Genomic DNA, 26,784 nt, shown 5'->3' on the forward strand with positions numbered 1-26,784 from the left:
GAACTTGCGCAGAAAGGTGCGAACATAATTGCAATATGGGAAGCGTTCGCATACGTTTTGTTCTGGGGCTGATCGCTCTTTCGCTGGGACGTAAGTTTCTCGAAAATTTCAATTACTTTTAAATTTATATCTTACGATAACAGTTAATGATAATCTAAATAAATGCATTCTCGTTATTTTTATCAAGCATTGTAAAACGGTCACTTCTAGTTATGCATAGGGTAAACTGTACTATTGCTGGCACTGCAGTAGTTATTGGCACTTTTGATTTAAACGGGAAATATTAAGAATTCCTGATATAGAAAATCATTTTATATTGCTTTCTATTTATATTTTAAAGCAACGTTGTAAGTTTTCATAACAGAGTTCCACATGTGATTGTTAACAATGCTGGTACATACAGTAAGACCGACGGATGACCACAGCGCAGTGTAAATAGTGCTTTATTAAAATTTTCCTTACGAGTAAATATACTTTATCGTTTTACAGTATTTTATCGATAATTGTCCCCAACACGGGTCTGCTCAGGGACAATTATCCGCCAGGGATACTATTCCTTGATTTTTGCCGAACGTAGAAAAGGACAGTGGAGATCGAGAGGCCTCGCTCGTCGAGAAGTGTAAACATAACTACTAATTCGATGACAAAACTTCTTTATTTTTCATTATTTATTGATGGGACTTTGACCAACATATATGCGTGGCACTTTTCTAATGACGTTGATACCAAATATGATATAATTCCAATTATATTTACTTGCGTAATGAACGATGAAAGTTTCGACGCAAGAAAGGACATCGTATGGGAAAGAAAGTCGCGCGGAGAGTCGCAGCGCTCCGGCACAGTTCAAAGAACTTCCCGTACGCTGTTCTTCTTTGTAAATAATCTTATATTCGTTATAAATATTATCGGTATTATATCAAATCGCTGCTCCGGAAGTATAATGACACAACTGCAAAAATTGAAATTTTACAGGACAAGCTAAAGAAGAATAATTATGTATGTATAATAATATATAATATATGTAAATATATATAAGCATGCGGGTTATAACGGAAATAAATGCATTTTAGAGAGCCCGCCAACACAATAAAGTCAACTTCACCAAATTTTTCAGTTGCGTCATTATACTTCCGGAGCAGCAAGTTTACTTCTTACTGTGCCGATGACTGTACTATTTGTCTTACGATTGTTATTCACTGAATATATTTTATAATAAAAGACTTATGACTCGTAAAACTGTTTGATTTTGCTGAAAAATCTCTATCAGCTTAGAATAATAGCAAGTCAAGCTCGTTTAAACATTTCAAAAAAAGATGAAAAGATATTTACTACGATTTCGGCTTAGTGTGCCAATCATTGTACAATTTAGCCTACATGGTATTGTATCAATTCTAAGCAATTCATCAGATAAACTATCATGTGATGATTGCATTCGTTCATGACAAAATGTGTTTTTAATAAAAAGAATTGGTACTGCTCGCAGACGTTTCTGGAGCACTGGACACGGACAGCTTTTTCTTCCGCCATTATAAAAGGTGATTCATTATGCCTGAGTTATACATAAATATTGTTGATAATCTTGAGTTTCTTCAAGGTTTTATATCTTTTCAGTGATGGGTCGCACAACGACGTTAACATAAATGAGGTAGATCAATTGCGTTCTGAATTGAATTTCGACGAGTGTACAATGCTTCACATCCATGGGTACACAGGATCTGTTGATGCCGAAAGTGTCACGACAATAGTGGACGGTGAGTCATTCTGTAAATCGTATATTACCACCGTCGATCGAATGGCCTGATCTTCATTTAACAATTTATTAGAGACATTAGGTTCATGCATCTAAATCGCAAAAGCCGTTTCCAATTGCACTGTCGACTTTGTTGCAGCTTATCTTAAAGTCACCAAGTGTAACGTGATCGCCATCGACTACAGGAAAGTCGCAGACAACAATAAGTACATCGCCGATGCGCTTCATGTTGATATTGTCGGTGCCGCTATTGCTAATGCTCTGGATCAATTGGTAGCGCATGGATTGGATTGTAATAAAGTTCACATAGTCGGACACTCGTTGGGTGCTCAAGTGGCTGGTCATGTAGGAATTCATATGAATTGTAATATTTCTAGGATAACAGGTATGTTGCGAGGAATTGTACAACGATACAATTGTTTCAATTTGTTCATAGGTAGTAAGTGCAATTCAGCTAATCGCCTCTAGATTTTCAAATCTGTCCAAATATTTTCTCACAGGTTTGGATGCTGCTGGTCCCATGTTCTACACGGGAAGATACTTAAAATCCGGCGACGCTCAATTTGTCGACATGATACACACTGACAAAGGAGTCCTTGGTCAACTGTACAACAGCGCTGACGCAGATTTTCTTCCCAATGGCGGCCACAGACCGCAGCCTGGCTGTCCTGTTCTTCTTTTCGAAAAAACGGAAGAAAATGAAGGTTCGTCCATTTCATCAATATTCGTGGTTCTGTATTTTCCAACGGTTCAAAAATAAGAGAAATTCAACAATTTCTAAGCTGACCGACTCCCGTTCAAACCATTTATTTCTCAGACTATCGGTAGTGTCTCAGAAATCATGGGGACTGGAATTTAAACCATCCTGTTATATTGGATCGTTGTTATTTATGATTTTTATCCATTTCAGAATATTGTAATCATCGGAGATCGTGGAGGTATTATGCGGAATCCGTTCTGAATCCGTATGGTTTCATGGCTATCCAATGTGCTAACAGTTTGGAGTTCGATATCGGGGAATGTAATCGAGCGAACGTTGTCCCCATGGGATACGCGACACCAAGTTCTGCGTTAGTATAATATTATTTACATTTAACACACTAAACCTACCGAGCCTTAAGAGTAAGTGGTACATGTTCCCTTATAAAAATGACAAGATTGATTTTATTTAGACCTTGTGCGGCTCCTATTGTAATACGTGCACTGCTAAAGATATTTATGCAATCGTTTCTTATGATATCAGTTTTATTATTTTTCTAATTGTAAAATAAAAAACCTAGAACCGGTCATTTCGATCAGTGTTGATAGGTTTAGTGTTCATTAAGTAGATTTCTGTAAAAGAATTGGTAGAGAAAAACAGTTACAGCAGTTTGTTTATCGTTCAAGTTGACGATATTAATGACAAAATGTAAATGGTTCATTTTCAATGAGACATCCTGTACACGATCATTTTGATTTGCAGGAGGGGTAAGTTCTACCTGCATACAAATTCACAAAGCCCATTTGCCGAAGGATTGAAAGGAATATAGTGATCTAGATCACATTAAAGATCTACGGAATTTTTCGAAAATATGTGTATGAATTTACAATATGTATTTGAAACAATAAAGTGAACTGTGTGCAAAATTAATTAATTGAACAATTATTAAAGACAGGTTTCCTACCGTTGTTTCTTCAGATGAAGTGAACAAATTAAGGCGTCAGAATAAAAATTCTCTACGTGAATTGGTTGAGCATAATGTAACAGTATTTCTACATTCTTCTAATATTTTGACTATTTTAAATTACACGTAATACGTTTTTGCCAAGAGATCCAAAAAATCTGCTGTCTAGTAATGAGTAGCGACTTGATTATAACAAAACTCCTTCAAAAATGGCTTGCACACATCATAGCGTTTAAAATAAAAACTTTTATTGTACACTGACATTTTAGCAAAGACAATACATTACAATATCGACTATTAAATGATGAATATTTAGAATATATTTTTGAAGAAGAAACGTCACTTTAACTTTAACTAACCGCATACTGTTAGAATTTTTGGAAAAAGCGTAAGCATGCCATGTGCATTCAATATATACATTTTCTTGTCGTATGTCATAATTAGTGTATGTTCTTATTTATAAAAAATGGGACACAGTTCGCAAAGATATCCGTCGAGAAAAACAACATGTGATATTTTCCTTGAATATATACATTTTGTATTTCCTAGTATTTATCCCCTTATCTTATGTCATAATTAGCAGTCATCTTCATTTATAAAAAAAACGGGAGACAGTTTAGAGAGTTATCCTGCAAAAACACCGATACCTATCATTACTTAGTCGTTATTAAAGTCCAGCTCTTGTATAACAGATAGCACGGTACCCAATTAATCATACAGTGCATAAATTATAGAATGGAGTATATTATACCATGGACGAGAGGAGAGAGGACCACAAGTGTTAGAACTTGCGTAGAAAGGTGCGAACATAATTTGCTCAATTTCTTGCAACATGGGAAGCTTTCGTATACGTTTTGTTCTGGGGCTGATCGCTCTTTCGCTGGGACTTCCACACACTTTAAATCAGAATAGCTTTTATATGAATGGACCAAACGACTTCAATTTCTATGTAAGGCTAGAAGAATTAGTTTAGTAAATGACGTCTAATAAATAAGTTTTAAGAAACGGAATTGTGAAAAACAATACTAAAAATTGATTTTTCACCAGTCGCAGTAGTGACCGGTAAGTCACGATTTTGATATTTTGTATGCAACGTGTTCATATTCAACAGAATGGTTAAAATAAGTTTGCAATTTACGATTGAAATCAATTTTAAAAGACTGTAACTCGAACTGATTCGTAGCGACGCGGTTGGACACTTGCGAGTGGAGCGCGATGTCTGTTCCACTCAAGGTTGCAAGACTTGAGCCCTTTTAAATCGCGGACGCGTCGGCTCGCGAATGCCCTCGCTTTACTGCCCGCCAAATTAATATTGGGCAGCCGTTTCAATGGTCGAGTGATCACGAAAAACAACGGTTAGCTCGAATGAAAATGAATGACGTTAATGAAAGCGTTTTGTCCCGGACCAGCTAGGGGACTCGTCAGTAAGGCTAATCTAGCAGGTCCTGCCTTATACGCGCGTGGATGATGAAATGATGATTCGCGTTTATGACTCTAGCGCACACGAGAGATCTCGATTGATACGATTCCGTACGCGAATGATCTCGACTGATGCGATCCCGTTTTGTCGGGTGCCGTGATCGCTGGACAACGAAATACAGTAATTCTTCAATTGAAGTCCCAACACCCGTGTTTTGAACGGACTTCAGTAGCGTAAAGAGGCTATTTTTTTATGACTGCGTCTACCGTGGTAACCGCGCCGAAACTTCAATCGACGATCTTCTATAGAGAAGGACAGAATGAAATAGGATCGCGTGGCCGAAGCGTGTCGCCGTCGCCGGCACAGTTTGAAGGCCCGTGCGTCATCACCAAAGTTCTATCTTCTTTATTTTCCATTATTTTTTAATGGAACTTTCACCAACATATGCGTGGCATTTTTCTAATGCAAAATGATACCAAACACGATATAATTTCAACTGTATTTAGTGGTTTAATCGACGATGAATGTCTCGAACGCAACGTTGGGTTTCTCGATGAGGAAATAAGATCCACTGATTGGTTCCTGCAGAAAGTTGCATTTCCCAATCAGCACACTTTTGACTATTAGGACCTCCTTCCCGTAGCTCTGAATGAGGCCCTGGGAAGGAGGAGTGGGGCGATACCGAACTCGGTCGACGGCGGGTGTCGGTAATTAGAAACTGTACATTATAAAGATGTATCAAAGAATGGTCGTCGAATGACCTTAGTTTGCTTAATCCTCGAAGAAGATTTTTACTCACGAACGCACCATAAATACTATCCAAAGGAAACCCGCGTGTACGGTTCCTACGCGACGGAACACGAACGATATTGTAGACATCAAGAGGGAGAAACGACGTTTTATTTATACGTACAACTTATCTTGCATTTATTTTGCATAATGTTTATTCTGTGCATACAAATACGTAGTTTATCTATTATCAACGCATTCGTATCTCCGTGTATATTTATAAATCTATTTTAATTACAATGTTTTGTAAAAAAGTTGACGTCAAACTTTTCACACGAAAAATCGAGGAAGCTTGAACAATATCCAGGATTTAAAAATCTCTTTGTAATGGAGACGTCGAGTTTTATCATTTAAATGAATTCTGAATACTTACTAAGCACTTATCAGGCAATGACGTTTCTTGCAGCTTCTTTGAAAACGGACATAAACGTGGTTGCAATCGATTATGGCAGAATTGTAGCCAACAATCCTATTGTTGTTCTAACATTAGTTTGTCCGGTTGCTCATGCAATAGCTAAATATTTCAATCAATTAGAAGGCATTGGTTTGGATAAGACTAAAGTTCATGTAGTTGCATATTCCTTGGGTGGCGCGGTTGCCAGTCAAATAGGTGCCTACATGAATTTCCCTCTCCCCAGGATAACAGGTATCTTATTCTAATATTTTTGCAAGTAGTATTTGAATAATTTGATAGGTATATTACTATAGTAGAAGCTTCAAGTCTTAAAATGAGAGCAGAGAGAGGAAGACCGGCAATGCCTCAGACATCATCCTTGAGGGGTTGACTAGTTTAGCATGTGTGCGAGAATTTTTTAGCATGATAAAATACTTACTCACAGGTTTAGATCCATCTGGTCCTCCAATTTACCCCGGAAAATTTTTGAGATCCGGCGATGCTAAGTTCGTCGACATTATACACACTGACAAGATGGGTTTCGGTCAAATGTACAACTCTGGCGATGTTGATTTCCTTCCCAATTATGGACAGAGAATACAACCTGGTTGTCCTAACTTTCCTGTACCTTTTTCGAATGAAGGTACACACTTTTAGAAGTAATTTATGACGATGATATGTTACATTATGTATTCTTTACGATGATGTGTTACAGATTATTGCAGTCATCACAGATCCTGGCGGTTTTACGCGGAGTCAGTGACAAAACCGAAAGGATTTTTGGGCGTCCAGTGTGTTGACGATTTTGATTTCCTGGCGAATTCGTGTAATTATTCGAATATCATCCCCATGGGACCTGATACACCAATCAACGCGTTAGTATTATTTTATATGCGACGGCTTCGCCATTTAAACTTGGTGAATTGATGAAGATGATTATTTATATTTTCAGGAGGGGCGTTTACTATCTACACACAAATTCGAAAAGCCCGTTCGCAAGAGGACTACGAGGGACGCGCAATAATAATAAAATAGTTATTAAGTAGACTTACATAAAATTATTTGAAGCACTTTAAAATATTCGTGGTCTGGTGTTTTTAATAAAGACAATATAGTGTAATATCGACTATTAAGTGTGCAATATTTACAATATATTTGTGAAGAAAAACCGTCACGTTAACTAGTCGCACACGCATCAGTTTTTTGGACAAGCGTATAATCATATAGAATTTCCTAGTTTTTCTTTCTTTTTTGTATTTATCCTCTTATGTTATGTCACAATTAGTATTAGGTAACTATGCAAATAAACGAATAACTACAACATTAAGCAAACTAGTTATTAAGTAAAACTTACATTATTCGAAGCACATTAAAATGTTCATGGACAAATTTTATCGTGTATTGTTTTGTGACTACTAAACGTTCAGTATTTACAATACAGTTGCGAAGAATATCACGTAAACTAGTCGCACACGCATCAGTTTTTTGGACAAGCGTAAGCATAGAAAGTTCATCCAATATATACATTTTCCGTTTCCTGGTTTTTCTTTCTTTTTCGTATTTATCCTCTTATCTTATGTCACAATCAGTACACGTTCTCATTTATAAAAAATGGGGGACAGTTTAGTAAGATATTCGAAAAAAACGACACGTGACATTTTCTTACAACATATACATTTTCTGTTTCCTGGTTTTTCTTTTTTTGCTGGATTTATCATCTTATCTTGTGTCACAATTAGTACACGTTCTCATTTATAAGAAATGGGAGACAGTTTAGAGCAGTGCTTCCCAAACCGTGCCCCGAAATAATTGAAATTATAAGAAAAATGAGTAAAATATGAAATAATATTCTCAATATAAATCATTAAAATAATTAGCTGCTAAAATATATGCATGTATGTATACAGGGTGAGTCACCTAACATTGGCACCCCAAATATCTTTGTTGTTTTTACAGATACGTCGAATTTTGTTTCTATGTAATTTTTTTTGGAGATATGAAGGTCACCTTCATTTTTTTTTAATGGAATGAGGTATTTTTTTAATAGGTAATAGGTGCGCCACAATTTTTTCATTTGCTGTAAAGTGCCGCCGCGAGTAAAAAAGTTTGGGAAGCACTGGTTTAGAGAGATATCCTTCAAAAATACCGATACGTGGTTCTTGCTTTGTCGTTATGGGAATGTAAAAGTTCAATTGTTGTATAACAGAGATAGCACGGCGCTCCATCAATCAAACACTGCATAAATTATACGCTGGGATTATATTACACCAACGACGAGGACCACAGGTAGCAGAACTTGCGTAGAAAGGTGCGAACATAATTGGCTCACTTTCTTGCAACATGGGAAGCTTTCGCATACGTTTTGTTCTGGGGCTGATCGCTCTTTCGCTGGGACGTAAGTTTCTCGAAAATTTCAATTACTTTTAAATTTATATCTTACGATATCAGTTAATGATAATCTAAATAAATGCATTCTCGTTATTTTTATCAAGCATTGTAAAACGGTCACTTCTAGTTATGCATAGGGTAAACTGTACTATTGCTGGCACTGCAGTAGTTATTGGCACTTTTGATTTAAACGGGAAATATTAAGAATTCCTGATATAGAAAATCATTTTATATTGCTTTCTATTTATATTTTAAAGCAACGTTGTAAGTTTTCATAACAGAGTTCCACGTGTGATTGTTAACAATGCTGGTACATACAGTAAGACCGACGGATGACCACAGCGCAGTGTAAATAGTGCTTTATTAAAATTTTCCTTACGAGTAAATATACTTTATCGTTTTACAGTATTTTATCGATAATTGTCCCCAACACGGGTCTGCTCAGGGACAATTATCCGCCAGGGATACTATTCCTTGATTTTTGCCGAATGTAGAAAAGGACAGTGGAGATCGAGAGGCCTCGCTCGTCGAGAAGTGTAAACATAACTACTAATTCGATGACAAAACTTCTTTATTTTTCATTATTTATTGATGGGACTTTGACCAACATATATGCGTGGCACTTTTCTAATGACGTTGATACCAAATATGATATAATTCCAATTATATTTACTTGTGTAATGAACGATGAAAGTTTCGACGCAAAAAAGGACATCGTATGGGAAAGAAAGTCGCGCGGAGAGTCGCAGCGCTCCGGCACAGTTCAAAGAACTTCCCGTACGCTGTTCTTCTTTGTAAATATTCTTATACTCGTTATAAATATTCTCGGTATTATATCATATCGCTGCTCCGGAAGTATAATGACACAACTGCAAAAATTGAAATTTTACAGGACAAGCTAAAAAAAAATAATTACAATTTGTCTTAATAGAATGGCCTATAGATTCGGTTTAATTCTTCTATAGACATTGTGGTAAATAAGCATGCGGGTTATAACGAAAATAAATGTATTTTTGAGAGCCCGCCAACACAATAAAGTCGACTTCACAAAAGTTTACAGTTGCGTTGTTATACTTTCGGAGCAGCAATATTTGGTATCATTTTTTCATTAAAAAAATGCCACGAATATGTTGGTCAAGATCCCATAAAAAAATAATGAAGAATAAAGAAGTTTTGTCATTGGATTAGTGTGGTCTCACCGATGATATACCCGAGCCGCATGATGTCATACTTCTCGGCGACCGAGATCTCTCGAGCTTCTTGGCTCCTTAAAAGGGTACATTCCGTAGGAGTGGGGATAATTCTGGGACATTTGTCAGTCGGACATTTGGGACATTTATCGATAAAATACTGTACAACTTAATTTCGGACTGTACTGCAGACGTAATAAGTGCGTATATGTTTAATTATAAAACAAATAGCCTGTTTAACGTTTACTTCTTACTGTGCCGATGACTGTACTATTTGTCTTACGATTGTTATTCACTGAATATATTTTATAATAAAAGACTTATGACTCGTAAAACTGTTTGATTTTGCTGAAAAATCTCTATCAGCTGAGAATAATAAGCAAGTCAAGCTCGTTTAAACATTTCAAAAAAAGATGAAAAGATATTTACTACGATTTCGGCTTAGGGTGCCAATCATTGTACAATTTAGCCTACATGGTATTGTATCAATTCTCAGCAATTCATCAGATAAACTATGATGTGATGACTGCATTCGTTCATGACAGAATGTGTTTTTAATAAAAAGAATTGGTACTGCTCGCAGGCGTTTCTGGAGCAGTGGACACGGACAGCTTTTTCTTCCGCCATTATAAAAGGTGATTTATTATGCCTGAGTTATACATAAATATTGGTGATAATCTTGAGTTTCTTCAAGATTTTATATCTTTTCAGTGATGGGTCGCACAACGACGTTAACATAAATGAGGTAGATCAATTGCGTTCTGAATGGAATTTCGACGAGTGTACAATGCTTCACATCCATGGGTACAGGGAATCTGTTGATGCCGAAAGTGTCACGATAATAGTGGACGGTGAGTCATTCATTTGACAAATTATTAGAGACATTAGGTTCATGCATGTAAATCGCAAAAGCCGATTTCAATTGCACTGTCGACTTTGTTGCAGCTTATCTTAAAGTCACCAAGTGTAACGTGATCGCCATCGACTACAGGAAAGTCGCAGACAACATAAATTACATCGCCGATGCGATTCATGTTAATGCTGTCGGTGCTGCTATTGCTAATGCTCTGGATCAATTGGTAGCGCATGGATTAGATTGTAATAAAGTTCACATAGTCGGACACTCGTTGGGTGCTCAAGTGGCTGGTCATGTAGGAATTCATATAAATTGTAATATTTCTAGGATAACAGGTATGTTGCGAGGAATTGTACAACGATACAATTCTAGTACAGACAATTCAGCAAATTGCTTCTAGATTTCCAACTGTGTCCAAATATTTTCTCACAGGTTTGGATTCTGCTGGTCCCATGTTCTACACGGGAAGATACTTAAAATCCGGCGACGCTCAGTTTGTCGACATGATACACACTGACAAAGGCGTCCTCGGTCAAATGTACAACAGCGCTGACGCAGATTTTCTTCCCAATGGCGGCCACAGACCGCAGCCTGGCTGTCCTGTTCTTCCTTTCGAAAAAACGAAAGAAAATGAAGGTTCGTCCATTTCATCAATATTCGTGGTTCCGTATTTTCCAACGGTTCAAAAATAAGAGAAATTCAACAATTTCTAAGCTGACCGATTCCCGTTCAAAACATTTATTTCTCAGACTATCGGTAGTGGCTCAGAAATCGTGGGGACTGGAATTTAAACCATCCTGTTATATTGGATCGTTGTTATTTATGATATTTATCCATTTCAGAATATTGTAATCATCACAGATCGTGGAGGTATTATGCGGAATCCGTTCTGAATCCGTATGGTTTCATGGCTATCCAATGTGCTAATAGTTTGCAGTTCGATATCGGGGAATGTAATCGAGCGAACGTTGTCCCCATGGGATACGCGACACCAACTTCTGCGTTAGTATAATATTATTTACATTTAACACACTAAACCTACCGAGCCTTAAGAGTAAGTGGTACATGTTCCCTTATAAAAATGACAAGATTGATTTTATTTAGACTTTGTGAGGCTCCTATTGTAATACGTGCACTGCTAAAGATATTTATGCAATCGTTTCTTATGATATCAGTTTTATTATTTTTCTAATTGTAAAATAAGAAACCTAGAACCGGTCATTTCGATCAGTGTTGACAGGTTTAGTGTTCATTAAGTAGATTTCTGTAAAAGAATTGCTGGAGAAAAACAGTTACAGCAGTTTGTTTATCGTTCAAGTTGACGATATTAATGACAAAATGTAAATGGTTCATTTTCAATGAGACATCCTGTACACGATCATTTTGATTTGCAGGAGGGGTAAGTTCTACCTGCATACAAATTCACAAAGCCCATTTGCCGAAGGAATGAAAGGAATATAGCGATCTAGATCACATTAAAGATCTACGGAATTTTTCGAAAATATGTGTATGAATTTACGATATGTATTTCAAACAATAAAGTGACAGCAAAAGTGTGAACACACTATAAATCGTGTAGGATCATTCAACACCACCATGCAAATATAAAATGTGACATATTTCAACCGATTTAATCGGCGATTTAATATATTCAAATTTTTATTTCCACCCAAAACTTGTTAACCTCTTTTTTCATATTTGTGTTCAGGGTAATATTATAATTCGTTTGTTCCATAAATATTGTGCATAAATGCACAATATATTTATACAAGATGGAGGGACAGAGGGTACACAGAAGAGTAATGAATATTCATTATGGAATTTGTTATGCATGGTGTCTTCGCAAATATATTCATTTGTTACAAAAAAACATTTTCTTTTGCACAGTTTTGCAAGCTATCGTTTAGTGTAAACGTATAAAAATGATAGTTTATTACTTCCGTTGCTTTGAATTCTGTTCAACGTGAAAGGGAGGACCGATTGAAATCGGAATTTATGCTCAATTTCGCAGACTATTACTTTCTTCCTCGGTTTTATCACTCTTATCTGGATTGCTTTCATCTCACTCAAATTTATTTGGAACGAGTGCTACTAGATTGTAAAGCATCCTTCACGATACTCCTTTTACGGTTGATTTTCTTTCTTCCGCCGCGAGGGTCCGAGTGTTATGGCTAATATTGCGTAACCACTGGAAAACCGCCATTATCCTTAGTATGTACTCTTCTAAATCCGTACAATACATAAAGCTTTATCGGCGACATGAACAATGAAGTGCGATGTATCTTGTGAGAGAACACAATCTCTTATTAAAAATCAGTACAAATTATAAATCTTCCTTTCCCTCATCCTAAAACAATGATGTAAAAAGGGATCCAACTGTACAATATTCGCCAGCTGGTATGGAAATGCAAAATTCAGAACAGAGAACAGTAAAAACTGTTGATCGTTGAAAACAGTAGTGGTAAATTTATCTTTACTAATTTCTTTTATCACGCAAATCTGCATGAGTCTGTATGCATGTGGAGATGAAGAAGAAACATCCTTCGGGAACCGTGAGCGCAATTATCAGTCTGTGATACGTGACTGGCATGCTCAAGATATTCAATTTACGCGGATTCCTCTGCTTTTTACTGTAACTTGAAAAATCTTGCCGTTAGCTATATTCCCTGAATCGAGAAGAATATCGCAATCAGACGTGTCCAGCAAACATTTAGCGATGACTTGTATTATATTTTAGCATGTTAAGTACCTGCACATTCAGAACTTCGTGCATCTTGAGCGGGAAGAGTGTGAATTCAACGATTGTGCAGGGTGTTTCAAAATTATATGTCGTGATGCTGCAGCTCTGGATCGGTGAAGATCGTAATTTGCATCTTTCGGAAGCATACAGCTGCGTATGTAGCTACTTTCATGAAGCTGCGACAGCTACATGCTTCCGAATAATGCAAATTAGGCCTCGCAATCGAAAAATAGGACTTTTGAGAGCGATCGCGGCCTAGATCAATCTTTTATCTGGCTCTTTTGACTACTGAAGAACACCAACTTTGCATTATCGAGAAATGAGAAGGCGCATCGCGCACCCTTGCAATCCTGAAAACGAGTCTACCCCCTTAACATTGAATGTTAAATTGATTCACCCCAGGTGTGTGTGTATGAAAGTTGTTTTTTATTATATTTCATCGTATAGTACTCATCGTGGAAGCTGAGATTGATTCCAGGATCTGTTTATCAGATCGCTCTAAAGAAGAATAAAGAACACGGCCGTCGAAGGTGTGTCTACAAAGGAAAAAAGGAATCACTTTGATAATGCACCTACAAAGAGCAAGTACATGGTGTACATATAAAACCCATGAACATTTCAATCAATTTTCTTAAAGCAGACAGCAAAGAGATTTAAAATTTTCAGATAGTTTAGATATCGGACTAATAGCTTGTTTAAGTTTGCCCCAACATTATGTCCGAATCCAATTATCCGCGTTGATCGCACAAATATGAAATTCAGAAAATGGATCGTTTAAAATGCATTACGTAGCGAGTGATGGCATTTGGTGGCACGATTAAAGCCGTCTCGTTATGCGTTTCCACACTGCAGCATATGTCACGTATCATAAATTGTTTCTATTTGCTAGCAAATATTGGCGAAGCAACGACATGTGGATGAAATGTAGGCGGACTGTTTCAAAGTAACTTACCGTATATGAGCATTCATACTGCTTATCTCTCAGAATCGTTAGCTCGACTAACACATACTCTACATTCTATTTCTTAATTTGGACACGTAAAATAATATTGTCTCGCTTCTAAAGCAAAAGCCTTTGTAGCAAATGTGTGGAGGTAGCCCCGGATAAGCACGGTTTGTCAAGCGGATATAATTCGGAGGATAATATCCATAGTTAACGTTACTATGTCCCTGTTATCCTTGGCCAAGTGCTTTACTAGCTTTTGATGGGCTTCAGATCTTTGTGTTCCGCTAACAACTCGTGCAAACAATGAATTGGCTTTGACTATGTTCTCCCTTCTGTAATATCTTCGGTTGTATGTGGATTAGTTCTGTTAATCGGGATAATAAGTTAATTTGTCATATTGGAGTTTAAATTTCATAGAAATAACTTTTATTAAATTGAATTTGAGTGATAAATTTGAATCGTGGCGAATCAAGATGAAATAGAGACCCCATACAATCCTAAGTTAGGTGCTCAGCCTAAAAGCCACTGTCTTATGATTATAAATTTATTATGTAGACTGGGATAAGTCGCGTATACAGTGGAAATTATAATGTTCTGCATGTGCAGAATATTTGAAGTGTCAACATGTCAAAGTGTGTGCGTGTGTAGAGAGAATACGAAAGGCAATAGATAATCCATCTGCGCGTGCAACTGCATATATAAACCGAATTGGTACCTATATGTATGCATTTACCTCTGTCACTTTGTAGATCAGAAGTTAAACTGCTCAACTTGCTCTATCACCACCAAAATGACCAACTCTCGCGTCTTGGTCCTTGCTGTTACAGCCTGTTGCTTTCTAGCACGTAAGTAGACTGGGAATTTCTATGCAATAATATTTATAATTGTCTACGTCACTCGCGAAAAATATTTGGAGAAATTGTAATAGTTTATAATCTATACACCGAGCAGCACGCGAATATAATAAATACTTTTATGAAGAATTCTACGAAATCAAATGGAAAACTCGTTTTTGCTTCAGCGATTTCAATAGATTAAAATGGCATTTACAACTTTTAATTTGAACATGTCAAACATCATTGTCGATCCGGTCTCGATTCTACAATAAAAATTAACAAAGTACGAACGTTTGTGTACTGAATGGTTGCAACAGCGACGTTTTCCCGATATGGTGGAAATTGAGTTGAAATTTTAAATGTTCTGAAATGCTCCGTTGAAAGTCTTTATTTGACACGCAATGAGCAGCGTATAAAAACAATTTCAATTTAAATATTGAACGGCTTTCATCTGGTAGATTATGAATTATTGATTATACGGGAAAGATGTTACATTGTCCTTTCGGTAGTGATTAAATTTTTACAATGATACATGATATAAAAAATACATGATAAAATAAATTAACGGGTAGCTGAGTTTTTCCACCTGTGCACCCAACGATTGATCATAACTTTTTACGTCTTCAATGAAAAGTACCTGGCCACAGGTGCCAATTTTGCACGGAGCACTCAGCCAACGACTCCGTAATAAGTAACTCCGGCTTTTTATTCTACATTTGCTAAAATTATAAAGTTTCTGCCATGAGATGAAAATTCGATAACTTTCTTAAAATCTGTATCAACAGTTGTTTAAGCTCTGCATCACACTAATAGTAACTACATCTTGGTCCACAGATACAACAGCATACGAATGGCCTCTCAGCACTATCAAGCTACGCCTTTACAGCAAGTAATTAATTAATATTTATATTTCCCTCGATTTAATAGTATGTACGTAGTCATTTTAAATTGTTCACTAATTACACTACTGCAATTGTTGTACTACTGTAATACTGTAAGAGTAACATCGATGACCAAAAACAAATTTGCATTATTAAATTTATTCACAACAGTAAATTTAACTTTTTAACTAGCCACTTCTTTATTAAATTATCGATTAACGATACTTCGACTGTCATCGTGAAGGGTACTATGATACGTAAATGGACAAGTGCGGTTTGTCTGTCGACGTCGTAAATTGTTAACTGTCATCCTTCATAATGAAGAACACCTGTGCTTATCAAAGACTTACAACAATGAAATTATTGTTATCAGGGACCTCTCTTATAAAGAGTTCGCCGCTGAAAATGCATCGAAAATTGTACCGTTCCTGGCTGTGTTGAACAAGACATTGTTCCATTGTCATGGATATACGCAAACACCAGATGATAAGGACATGGTTGTGTTAAGTACAAGTGAGTCAGACTAAAGATGATTATTCTTACTCGATCATCATTACTCGAAATCTTACTCGAAAGAACCACCCTGTCTATTGTTCATTTTTCTCGCTATTCAAGGATTTAATACATTATCTCGTTCTCTCCGACGAAAATGTTCCGAGTATTTTAGAAAATTTCACTTTGTTCCTGGAAAATCCCGTGGAATGTGTTCTTTTCATTGTGCAAAACTTTCAATAAAATTGCCGGAGAGCGAGTCATGACGGGTAGAAAATTGGAAACTTCAAGTTTTAGGACGCGTGAGGTGCGATGTCCAATTAAATGTTTTATCATTTCGAGATTCACTTCATTTTCGCATGATACACACCATATTCCACTAGGTAATACACTATAGGAAAAAGTAGATCGGAATGTCGAGATTCATATCTAGACTGCGAATTTTTATGCAAAATAAAAAATGTTTGCGTTATTTGCAAGGCGCAGGTGCCAAGTAAAAAATTTTGTCATCATTTCATCATCTTATTAAACTGAAACTAATATTGTACACCGATGTCCTTAAATCTTTTTAATATACAGGGTGTCCCAGACCACCCGTACCACCCATTTATAATCTAGAAAATAGATTATTTTCAAAAATTCAAAGTGTTTCTTTTATAAATCAGATGCGTTCTATCAACTGGTGATATTTTTAACTTCCGGCTTCGGCCGGAAATAGGTGATTGAGACCGGAAGTTACATTTTTCAAATGGAACATGGTATTTTTTATTACGGATTCGGATTCTATGCGAAAAAACGAAAAACTTTTGTCTAAAACATTTTTTCAAAAAATGTCATTTTATGTCCTTTAAGTAATCTTCAAAATGAGTCTTGGCGAAATAATGTTTTCACTAGTACATTTACTTTCTAGTACATTTTTTTAGTGCGTTTTTTCGAAGTCGGTTTAATTGTTTTTTATAAAATTTTTTAATTTTTAATATGGCCACTGCTTTAAATTGTGCGTGGCCACTTTTATCATGAATGCATAAAATCCGCAGTCTATTTATAACATATTTCAATTTCACGAAAATCCACGAGGAACTGACGTTTCGACAAGTTTACCTTCCAGTATACAGAGTGTACGTCCAGCGTAATGCAATTTTGTTGCAGATTATCTCGAAGGTACAAATCACAACGTAATATTAGCCGATTATAGGTACGTGACGTACAATACCTACTCGAATGCAGTTGCACTGGCAAGTGCAATAGCGGGAGTTTTACTTAAAGCTATAGAAGACATGGTGTTGGCTGGGATGAATAAAAGTTTGTTGATGCTCACTGGATTTTCTTTGGGTGCTCAAATTGCGGGTGAGATTGCTCGCAATGCGTCCTTCGTAGTGCCACAAATAGTGGGTACGTATGCGCGCGGCACAGCGACGGCTAATTAGTTAATTACACAATTATCAGTGGACACAAGAGCCACTCAGGAATTTCTTCCTTCCTACAATAATTTCAAGAAACTGAAAATTACACATCGATGTGCTTTTTAATAAATAAAATTTGTGCAGGCATGGATCCTGCAGGACCTCTTTACGATAATTCTTCGCTGCTATCGCTGTCCGCCTCTGACGCGGCTTGTGTCAAGTGCATACACACCGATAGTGGTTACTATGGAACCGAGACCGCATGCGGACATCAAGAATATTATCCGAACAGTGGAGTAAGATTTCATCCGGGCTGCCCGATTTTTAGTACCACAGGTACGACGAATACAACATCTTACAGATTAATCAACTTACATATTGATCACTTGTGCCGAAAAATTTAATTTGTCACTGTTGGAAACAGTGAAACAGTCTATGTCGTCACACTACCCTCTTGAGACCTTCTCATTATTTTTCGGGTCTTGAATGTAGAGTCTCTCTAGAGATTTTGCTTCGTAATTACAATTGAATTCTGTTTAATCCTCGGACCATTCTTAGAACTGTTCTCGTCAATTGCTATTAACCTTTAGTTACTCGCACTTCAGTTTAATGCAAAATAGATATTTGCTAGTGTAGCCGACACCTTTGTTTATGCTTAGAACACTAAATTTAAAGTTTTCAGATGTTAGTATCGAGAAATGAAAATTTAATGCGGAATTATTATGTTAACAGATCCTATGCAAACGTGCAGTCATTTTAGAGGCGAGCATTTCGGCGGAGAAACAGCAAAATATCCGAATTCTTACCTGGCTATAAAATGCAACAGCTGGGACTATTTTAAGGCTGGAACGTGCGACACGACTAATATAGTCTCGATGGGGCTAGATGCACCATGCAGCGTGTAGGTCCAGCTTTATCTTTTTCATTTAAAGTTAACGTATGTACAGTAAGCAGCATAACTGATTCAACACACTTTAAATCAGAATAACTTTTTTATGAATGGACCAAACGACTTCAATTTCTCTGTAAGGCCAGAAGAATTAGTTTAGTAAATGACTTTTTTAGCTGAGCCCGATAACGAAAATTTAAAAGATGTGTTTGGTCGACTCGTATAAATGATATACGATCTGAAAATTTCATTGAAATTGGTTAACTTGTTTAGGAGCTATAAACGATCAAAAGTGGTAAAAATTGCAATTTTTCAAGATTTTCGGACTTTTTACCGGTTTTGATCGTAAAATTTCAATGAAATTTCTAGAGTCCAGAGCGTATATCATTTATACGAGTTGACCAACACATATCTTTTAAATTTTCGTTATTGGCCCAGCTACAAAGGTAGTAAAAATCAATTTGTACTCTTTTTTTTCGCAATTCCGACCAAATGTATTTATCCAAAATATTTTTTAGACGTCATCTACTAAACTAATTCTTCTAGCCTTACAGAGAAATTGAAGTCGTTCGGTCCATTCATAAAAAAGTTATTTTGATTTAAAGTGTGTTGAATCAGTCATGCTCGTTAATGTACATGTATATGAATGTTTGTATTTCATTTTCGACGTTTACACTTGTTGACAAAAATCTGTTTCATTTTTAGCACGGGCAAGTTTTACCTCCAGACAAACTATCAGAGTCCTTTCGGCTTGGGACAGGCCGGATTAACCTACAACGAAACACTCGCAAATATGCACTAATATTTCGAAATATTCAGCTGCACGATTTCCCTGGTAACAACAAAAGTTTCAAAGTTTAACCTAGCGAAATAACATAACGAAATGAATAAAATGTTTTGAACCGCTTTTGCAAGTATTTTGTGATTTATTTGTGAAACCAATAAGTTCCCGTAAGAAATAATCATCCACCATTTCGAAATGATAATTAACAAAACGTTAGACTTCTACAATTTAATGTTTTCATTCTGAATGATATGAAATCTCTGTTTTTCGCATCTTGTTTATGTTTATTTAGTAGCATTTATAATAAATGCATGTAGAACTCGGCATTGCAGCGACGAGAGCTTCAATTACAGTTCAACCTAATTTGTAAGATTGTAATTAAGCAAAGTTTCCTTTTGGGGACGATATGTTTGAAGAAATTAACGCTCGAATTACTTGGAAAATTGCAACAAGCAGAGCGTCAACCAAGAAACGTTATTATGCTGGCATGTTACACTTTGAAGCAATTAAACAAATTAATGAAACAATGTATCCGGATACATCGAATTGCAATATCATTGATTTTAAAGGCTGTCCATATGAAAGTAAATCAAATGTTTGTTCCAGTTTTATTTTACAATTTTCATCTGACAAAGGCGTGCTCTCTTACATAACGTTGTTAAACGTTATTCTTCACTCTCAATTATTGAAACAAATTGGAAAGTATTAGAAAAAATTGCTACAAAGTGGACGTTCGAAATGTTACACGAATATACATCGTTTTATTCACAGGTGGGGCACAGTAAATTTCTAAATGCAAAAACTACAATGTTTCAAAATTGAAAATACTTGATAAAAAATCTAAAACTTTTAGACAATTAAATTAGAGTAAAAGTTACTCTGTAGCACGAGTACTATTAGCCATTTTTACTAAAAATTGGATGGCAGTAATAATTTTTAGAAAATATTTTTTGCACATCATTCAGTAAACCAGTCCTTCTAATTGCTTACAAAACATCAGGTCACATTTGGTATATTTATCAAAAAGTTATTCTGTTTTGAAGGGTGCACGGAGGGACTTATTTTACTGAGTGTACTTCTGAGCGTATACATATATCGAGAAGGATATTAACACTAAATGAATTCCATATAATGCTTTAAATTCCATACTTTCGAAATGAAAATGAGACTTATGTTTCCCCGTTCACGTGTGTCTAAATACAATTTAATTCAAGCAAATGAATAATTAATTTGAAATACTCTTAATGAGTGAAATTGATTTGCAACAGGTTGAATTCGACTTGCAAAACGGTGAAATTGATTGAGCGCAAAACCTATGTACATATATGAATACAAGTAGAAACAGTAAATTATGATCAGGCAACAAAGTTTCGAGTCCAATATATGTGACAAAATTGTTTTGCATGATATACTAATGTTAATATTTTTAATACAGTCTTTTGGTGTACGTATGCAGACTGTGTTCATACTAACAAAGGTCTGCTGCCTTGATTATCGAGCGGCGACCTTGTCCATCGAGGTATAGGCAGAGACCTTCAAAACAGAATCGCTATCAGGAAATATTATGAGGCATCGTTTTAACAAAGATCACCGCAGACATTTATTCCATTTTATTTAAATATTGAAGCATGCGCTTACAGTCATTAGTCATTGCATGATATTTGTAGAGTTTCAAGTCATATATTCTCACATTATCTTTCGTGGGGTATTCCCAGACAGGTGTATCGAGACTTTCTACCTTCTTCCTTATGTCCTTCTAAACTTGAAAACGTTCCATTAAAACGATAAAACACGTGGTTAGTATACAAAGTGTAAATATGCAACGCTCGTTGATAGATAATGCTGACACAATAAATAATGTGCATAATTTACCAAATTAAACCATGCTGTCTGAACAAGCTTGTAGCTGAAACAGTTGGATTTTACTGTTACGCTCAAAATGACCGGCAATCGGTACTTAGCACTTGCGGTCTGCTGCTGTTGCTTTCTGTCATGTAAGTACCTTGATTTGTTTAAACAAAATCTAGGTTAATACTGTCAACGTCGGAGTCTTTCATTAGGATTATTTTTAATAGCCTGTCTCTTTGTGACGTTGTTTAGCCATGACTAACCATGTTTATTCTACTAGTCTTTTCTGTGTTACCTCTGTAGGACTCTGCATAAAACCATAAAAATCTGTGTTGTGTTACAAAGAAGTTATTTATCACAAAAATGTAATGTACAGTGACAAACTAGTACCAAGTGAATTTTGATTTGAACAATCAAATCTCGTTGATTTGACAGCAGTATCTAATCAAGCATAAAGCATCGCTTAATTTTTATTGTAACCATTATTTATATTTATTATTATTATTTGAAAGACACAAAAGAAAGTTGGGCGACACTTATCTCTATTTAAAGGATGTTTTTACACCTTGAAAAATCGAAATCTTTAGATCTCACAAGTGCTACGAAATTCCCAGAATCGGTCGGATATATCAAGAATAATGATTCCAGTTCCAATACTTATTTGTTTCGTTCACAGCTATAAATGCAGATTTTTCTGACTTCTGGACCACACTTGAAAATTTGGAATGGCCTCTGGCCACCATTAAGCTACGTCTTTACTATAGGTGATTATTCATACTTCAATATATGCAAGTAATGCAACGAATCTGACGTCAGAAACGTCTGTTATGTAATTCGATAATGTGACATTTCTCGAGGATAGGGTAAGGTTGGTAATATCGGACATCTGATTTTTCACAATGTTCCGTTTCAAATTACCATATTACCTGCAATGATACTATTTTATAAGTAGAGTACGGATTTTACGCATTTATGACGAAAACAAACAGCTGCAATTTGAAACAGTAGAAACATTAAAAGAATCTAACAAGGGAGGAACCCCAAGTGTCCGACTTCGATTTTGATAATTTTTTCTGAGATGATGGTATATGGATCCCTAATTATGTATGAGAAAAATTAGGTGTATTTGGGGGATTGCGGGGATTGCAGGTTGCGTGATTCACAGGTATGAAACTTTAATGGTTTATATCTCTAAAACGATTGAGTAACTACACCTAATATTTTGCATACATAATTAAGGATCCATATACCATTAGCTCACAAAAAATTATCAAAATCGAAGTCGGCCACTTGGAGTCCTTCCCTTGTAAGAGTATCAACACGTTACTGTGAGAGGAAGTAATTAATTTTTATTTCGCTACAGAATCTTGTAATCGATGAAGAACATTTTTATTTTGCACAGAGATCCGCAGTCTATTTATAAGCTGCTACTGTTTTCGTACAAGATCATGCAACAGAATCGATATTTCTTTATAGAGACTACACGTACACGGAAGTTAGCATTGTTAATGCTACGCAGCTTCTACCACGTATGAACTTGACTGAGAAGACGGTGATGCATTGCCATGGTTATGACAATACACCAGATCTAAAATTTGTTGCGGACATTATACATGGCACGTATTTATCGAATATTCGAATAATATTAAAAGTTCATGTATTTACTATCTGTACAAATTCATTCGTGGCCCCTTCTTAACGAATTGATTGACCATTTGCAATCTCTCGACAAAATCTACTTAATGTTTAATACTGTACAAATTCACATTTGATTCCAGCCGAATTCCTATTTTCCAATTTGTTACAGCTTATCTCGATGGTTACAGCTACAATGTCATTGCAGCGGATTACAGATATGTAACGTACGAGTTTTACGCGACTTCGGTTGCGCTGGTCAATGCTGTAGGAAAGGTTATGAGTTACGCTGTAGAGAGGATGGCATCCGCTGGGATGAACAAGCACAAATTTATGCTCAGTGGACATTCTTTGGGTAGCCAAATCGCTGGCTGCATTGGACGCAGTATGACCTTTAAAGTTTCAGAAATACTAGGTATGTGGAATGTTAATTAGCCCTTCCATTACATCAACTAATTGCAGGACAACGCGTTTATAGAGTTGTTCATAAATTAATCCGAAGTGACTATATGTAGTTGTGAATAACAAGCATGTAGCATCTGAATTACAGTATAACGTTTCAGCCGAAGTAGTTAAAATCGTTGCAATTTAGAATTTCGATCCTGCCACAGCTTTTCATTAAATTCCGAGGCTTCTTCAAGTAGAATTCTCTAGAATTGTTCATAAATTAATCTGAAGTGATTATAGTTGTGAATAACAAGCATGTAGCATCTGAATTACAGTATAATGTTTCAACCAAAGTAGATCGAACAGTTGCAATTTAGAATTTCGATCCTGCCACAGCTTTTCATTACATTCCGAGGCTTCTTCAAGTAGAATTCTCTAGAATTGTTCATAAATTAATCTGAAGTGACTATAGTTGTGAATAACAAGCTTGTAGCATCTGAATTACAGTATAATGTTTCAGCCAAAGTAGATCAAATCGTTGCAATTTAAAATTTCGATCGTGTCACAGCTTTTCATTAAATTCCGAGGCTTCTTCAAGAATTGTTTAGAATTGTTCATAAATTAATTTGAAGTGACATAGTTCACTGAAGGGTGGTTAACATGTCATTTGTTTAGCTCGTGATCGATCATTCGTTCATTTCTTCTAGCAATGGATCCAGCAGGACTTTATTTCGGGTTCCCCGAGACTACGATAAATGCAGCTGACGCGAAATGCGTGAAATGCGTTCATTCTGAAATGGGATATCGTGGTACACTGCTGCCCTGTGGCCATCAAGACTATTATCCGAACAGTGGATACGCGGTGCAACCTGGTTGTCCGAACCCTCCGACCCCAGGTGGATTTTAATTTCTTTATCAATCCACTTCGATTTACTCTACGGTGTCATACTTCAACTTTCAAATACGCATCAGCCTGTTGTTTCTCTGTTTAAGTCATATTATGTGTCCACATAATTCTGAAAATGATCCGAGTCATATCATAGACTGCAGATCTTTATGCATTTATAGCAAACTTGAGCAGGTGAGATTAAAAATTGTTGGAATATTTTAAAAATTGAACATGTCGATGTATGATTTCTCCTCTATTAAAATCATTAAGGAAAGAAATAACATCGAATTTGGTTTGTATTTCTTGCAATCGATGCAGGCAATTTTTATTTGGCATAAAGATCCGCAGTCCAGAAATATACTCGTATATCTAAGAAATATATCACTCATATATTTCTTGTTTCCAGATATTTAAAGGAAAACTCATTTTTTCCAATTTTATTCGACCACTATCATAATTATGAGCACAATTAATAAAATCAGAATAAATCGATTTTCGTTCTCGTGGAAATTGTAGTCACAGCTTCTCCTGCATTATGCTAATACTATGTATGTAACTATTTCAGACGAGCAGGTATGCAGCCATAATATGTCTGCAATATTTATCCAACAAGCTTTGATACGCCCAGAACTTTTTCTCAGTGTGAAATGCAATAGTTGGTATGATTTTAAGGCTGGAAACTGTGACCGGAATGTTGTGATTCCAATGGGGGAAAATGCACCATGCCACGTGTTAGTATAACCTTCTCTGATTGTTAAAGTATTTTTATTATATTATTAATTATAATTAGACTACGGATCTTTATGTATTTATGAAGAATTTGTTTGCGTGAACAGTAAAACAATAAAAGATTTTTAAAAATCCAGAATGTTGTAACGTAGTTTCTAATGTAACAAAGTTGTTAAGGGATGAAATCAATTTTATGTTATTCCTGCTTCCCACAATCAATGCAAATCATTTTTATTTTGGATAAAGATCCGCAGTCTAATTACAATTAATTCTACCAGTTCAGATATGTTGATGAGTCTACCGTTAATTTGCACCGTGCTAGTGTGCACAGCGATCAGCAACAGGTGAGGGAAAATTGATTAATTTTCGAAGTCACCAACAGTGCGATTTTAGCTTCGAGCGTTTCAGTATTAACAATTAAAAATGCATCTAATCAGACGTAATCCTTTCTGAACAAGTAGCACGTGGACCCGCTAAGACTATTTATAAATTTACAGAGAAATTTCTGCGCAGTATTAAACTTACCTGCCCGTTGAAATTCGCAATGTCGTAATGTTTGCAAGGTCGATGTCAATTTCAAAGTAAGCCTGTGCTTGACACTTCAATGAGTAACTATTGAGAACTCTTGCGAGTGGCTTGCATTGTTATCCACGTAGCTACACATGTCAACAGATTAAACATGCTATTTTCAGCCTTTTCTTAGTGAAAAAGCGGGACTCGTCGACTATTTTCGACTCTGTTTTTCTTTGACATCGTCATAGAAAATTACCTCTCACACTTTCGCCCACCTGTTGCTGGACATTCTACACGTATATTACACGCAGCGGAGGGATTCCAAAGATTTAAGAACCATCTCACACTCTAGTGCTTCCTTCGGGAAAGAATGAACAACATGCTCTTTATGCACTTGTAATTTGAAGAAGAGGGAGACGAAAATATTTATATTTTCATCCTTTTTTTTCAGTACGGGTCGATTTTACCTCCAAACCAACCCACAGAAGCCTTACGGGAGAGGATTACAAGGAACATTCTACGATAAATCACTTCAACAGGATACCTATTTCGGATTTATTTGACAAGCAATAATTTTGCTCCATTCTGTTAGTCAATGTACGAACTAAATAAAACTTGAGGGTGAGGGAAATTTCAAGTAGTGGAAAAATTAGAAGAAACTAAGATTGTATGTTATTTTCCATTTACCAAAGTGATTAAAGCAAGCAAACGACCTTGGAAATGGAGAACAAGCTTAACTTCGGAGACAAGTTTATGAATCAGAAACCTCGACCAATCATGATGCCAGTATTTACTGTCATCTTTTATTTACCACCAAACAGTGATTCGACCTCTGAATGGCCTCTGGCAGTTATTTTAATCTAGGACATAAGTACATATCTGAACGTGAAATTTCGAACTCTTTCCGAAGCTTTTTTAACCTTCCGTCGGGCGCAACCGATCTGACAATGAGAGGCACAGCGCGATCATTTAGGTACCTCTTAGCTACCTCGAAAACAGTCACCCCTACCCTTGGGGAGGGTCCAAAAGGGCGGTCCTACGCGTGTAGACCTCACCAAGTGCACTATTTCCCTAACAGCAGTTGTATAAATCAACTTAATTAAGTTGAGTTTGCGCAAGCACATTGCGCCCGAACTCGGCGGTCCAGATATTGCGCCCGACGGAAGCTTAACAAATGCATACTGACCTCCAAATAACCTTGAAAATGGATCCGAAGGTCAATTACAAGGTCATGGACATATGTCCTCCATTAATCCCTGCAACTTTTATTCCAAACATTTTTACCGAATATACTTATCTAGGAAGTTAACATTCCTGGACGGGTGGTCTTGGACACCCTGTACATATTTAATATTAAT

The 26,784-nt window shown here is 36.2% G+C and overlaps 4 protein-coding genes across 10 annotated transcripts in view; 3 read left to right on the plus strand and 1 right to left on the minus strand.

The window, feature by feature from the left end:
- The window catches only part of LOC143214100 (RYamide receptor), a 104,068-nt gene that overhangs the window by 37,451 nt on the left and 39,833 nt on the right, over positions 1-26,784 (minus strand). The gene's annotated exons all lie outside the window — the stretch shown is intronic.
- LOC143214121 (uncharacterized) lies at positions 7-6,971 on the plus strand. Its single transcript, XM_076434769.1, has 9 exons — positions 7-90; positions 1,487-1,538; positions 1,615-1,754; positions 1,893-2,138; positions 2,254-2,457; positions 2,664-2,823; positions 6,004-6,272; positions 6,466-6,663; positions 6,736-6,971. The coding sequence occupies exons 1-9, from the start codon at positions 36-38 to the stop codon at positions 6,945-6,947; spliced, it is 1,536 nt and encodes a 511-aa protein (XP_076290884.1). The 5' UTR covers positions 7-35; the 3' UTR covers positions 6,948-6,971.
- On the plus strand, positions 7,454-12,101 carry LOC143214109 (inactive pancreatic lipase-related protein 1-like). Its single transcript, XM_076434754.1, has 8 exons — positions 7,454-7,515; positions 8,227-8,415; positions 10,182-10,233; positions 10,310-10,449; positions 10,544-10,789; positions 10,887-11,090; positions 11,297-11,456; positions 11,849-12,101. The coding sequence occupies exons 2-8, from the start codon at positions 8,361-8,363 to the stop codon at positions 11,913-11,915; spliced, it is 924 nt and encodes a 307-aa protein (XP_076290869.1). The 5' UTR covers positions 7,454-7,515; positions 8,227-8,360; the 3' UTR covers positions 11,916-12,101.
- On the plus strand, positions 21,097-26,707 carry LOC143214104 (lipase member H-A-like). 2 transcript variants are annotated; one of them, XM_076434745.1, is made up of 7 exons: positions 21,098-21,419; positions 21,950-22,037; positions 22,750-22,889; positions 23,081-23,323; positions 24,003-24,191; positions 24,750-24,915; positions 25,878-26,703. In XM_076434745.1, the coding sequence occupies exons 1-7, from the start codon at positions 21,365-21,367 to the stop codon at positions 25,987-25,989; spliced, it is 993 nt and encodes a 330-aa protein (XP_076290860.1). In that variant the 5' UTR covers positions 21,098-21,364; the 3' UTR covers positions 25,990-26,703. The 2 variants fall into 2 exon arrangements, with proteins under 2 accessions (XP_076290861.1, XP_076290860.1); XM_076434746.1 differs by lacking the exon at positions 21,950-22,037 and having other exon boundaries at positions 21,097-21,419; positions 25,878-26,707.

Source organism: Lasioglossum baleicum, chromosome 12 (assembly GCF_051020765.1).
Source record: "Lasioglossum baleicum chromosome 12, iyLasBale1, whole genome shotgun sequence".
NCBI classification, from domain to species: domain Eukaryota; kingdom Metazoa; phylum Arthropoda; class Insecta; order Hymenoptera; family Halictidae; genus Lasioglossum; species Lasioglossum baleicum.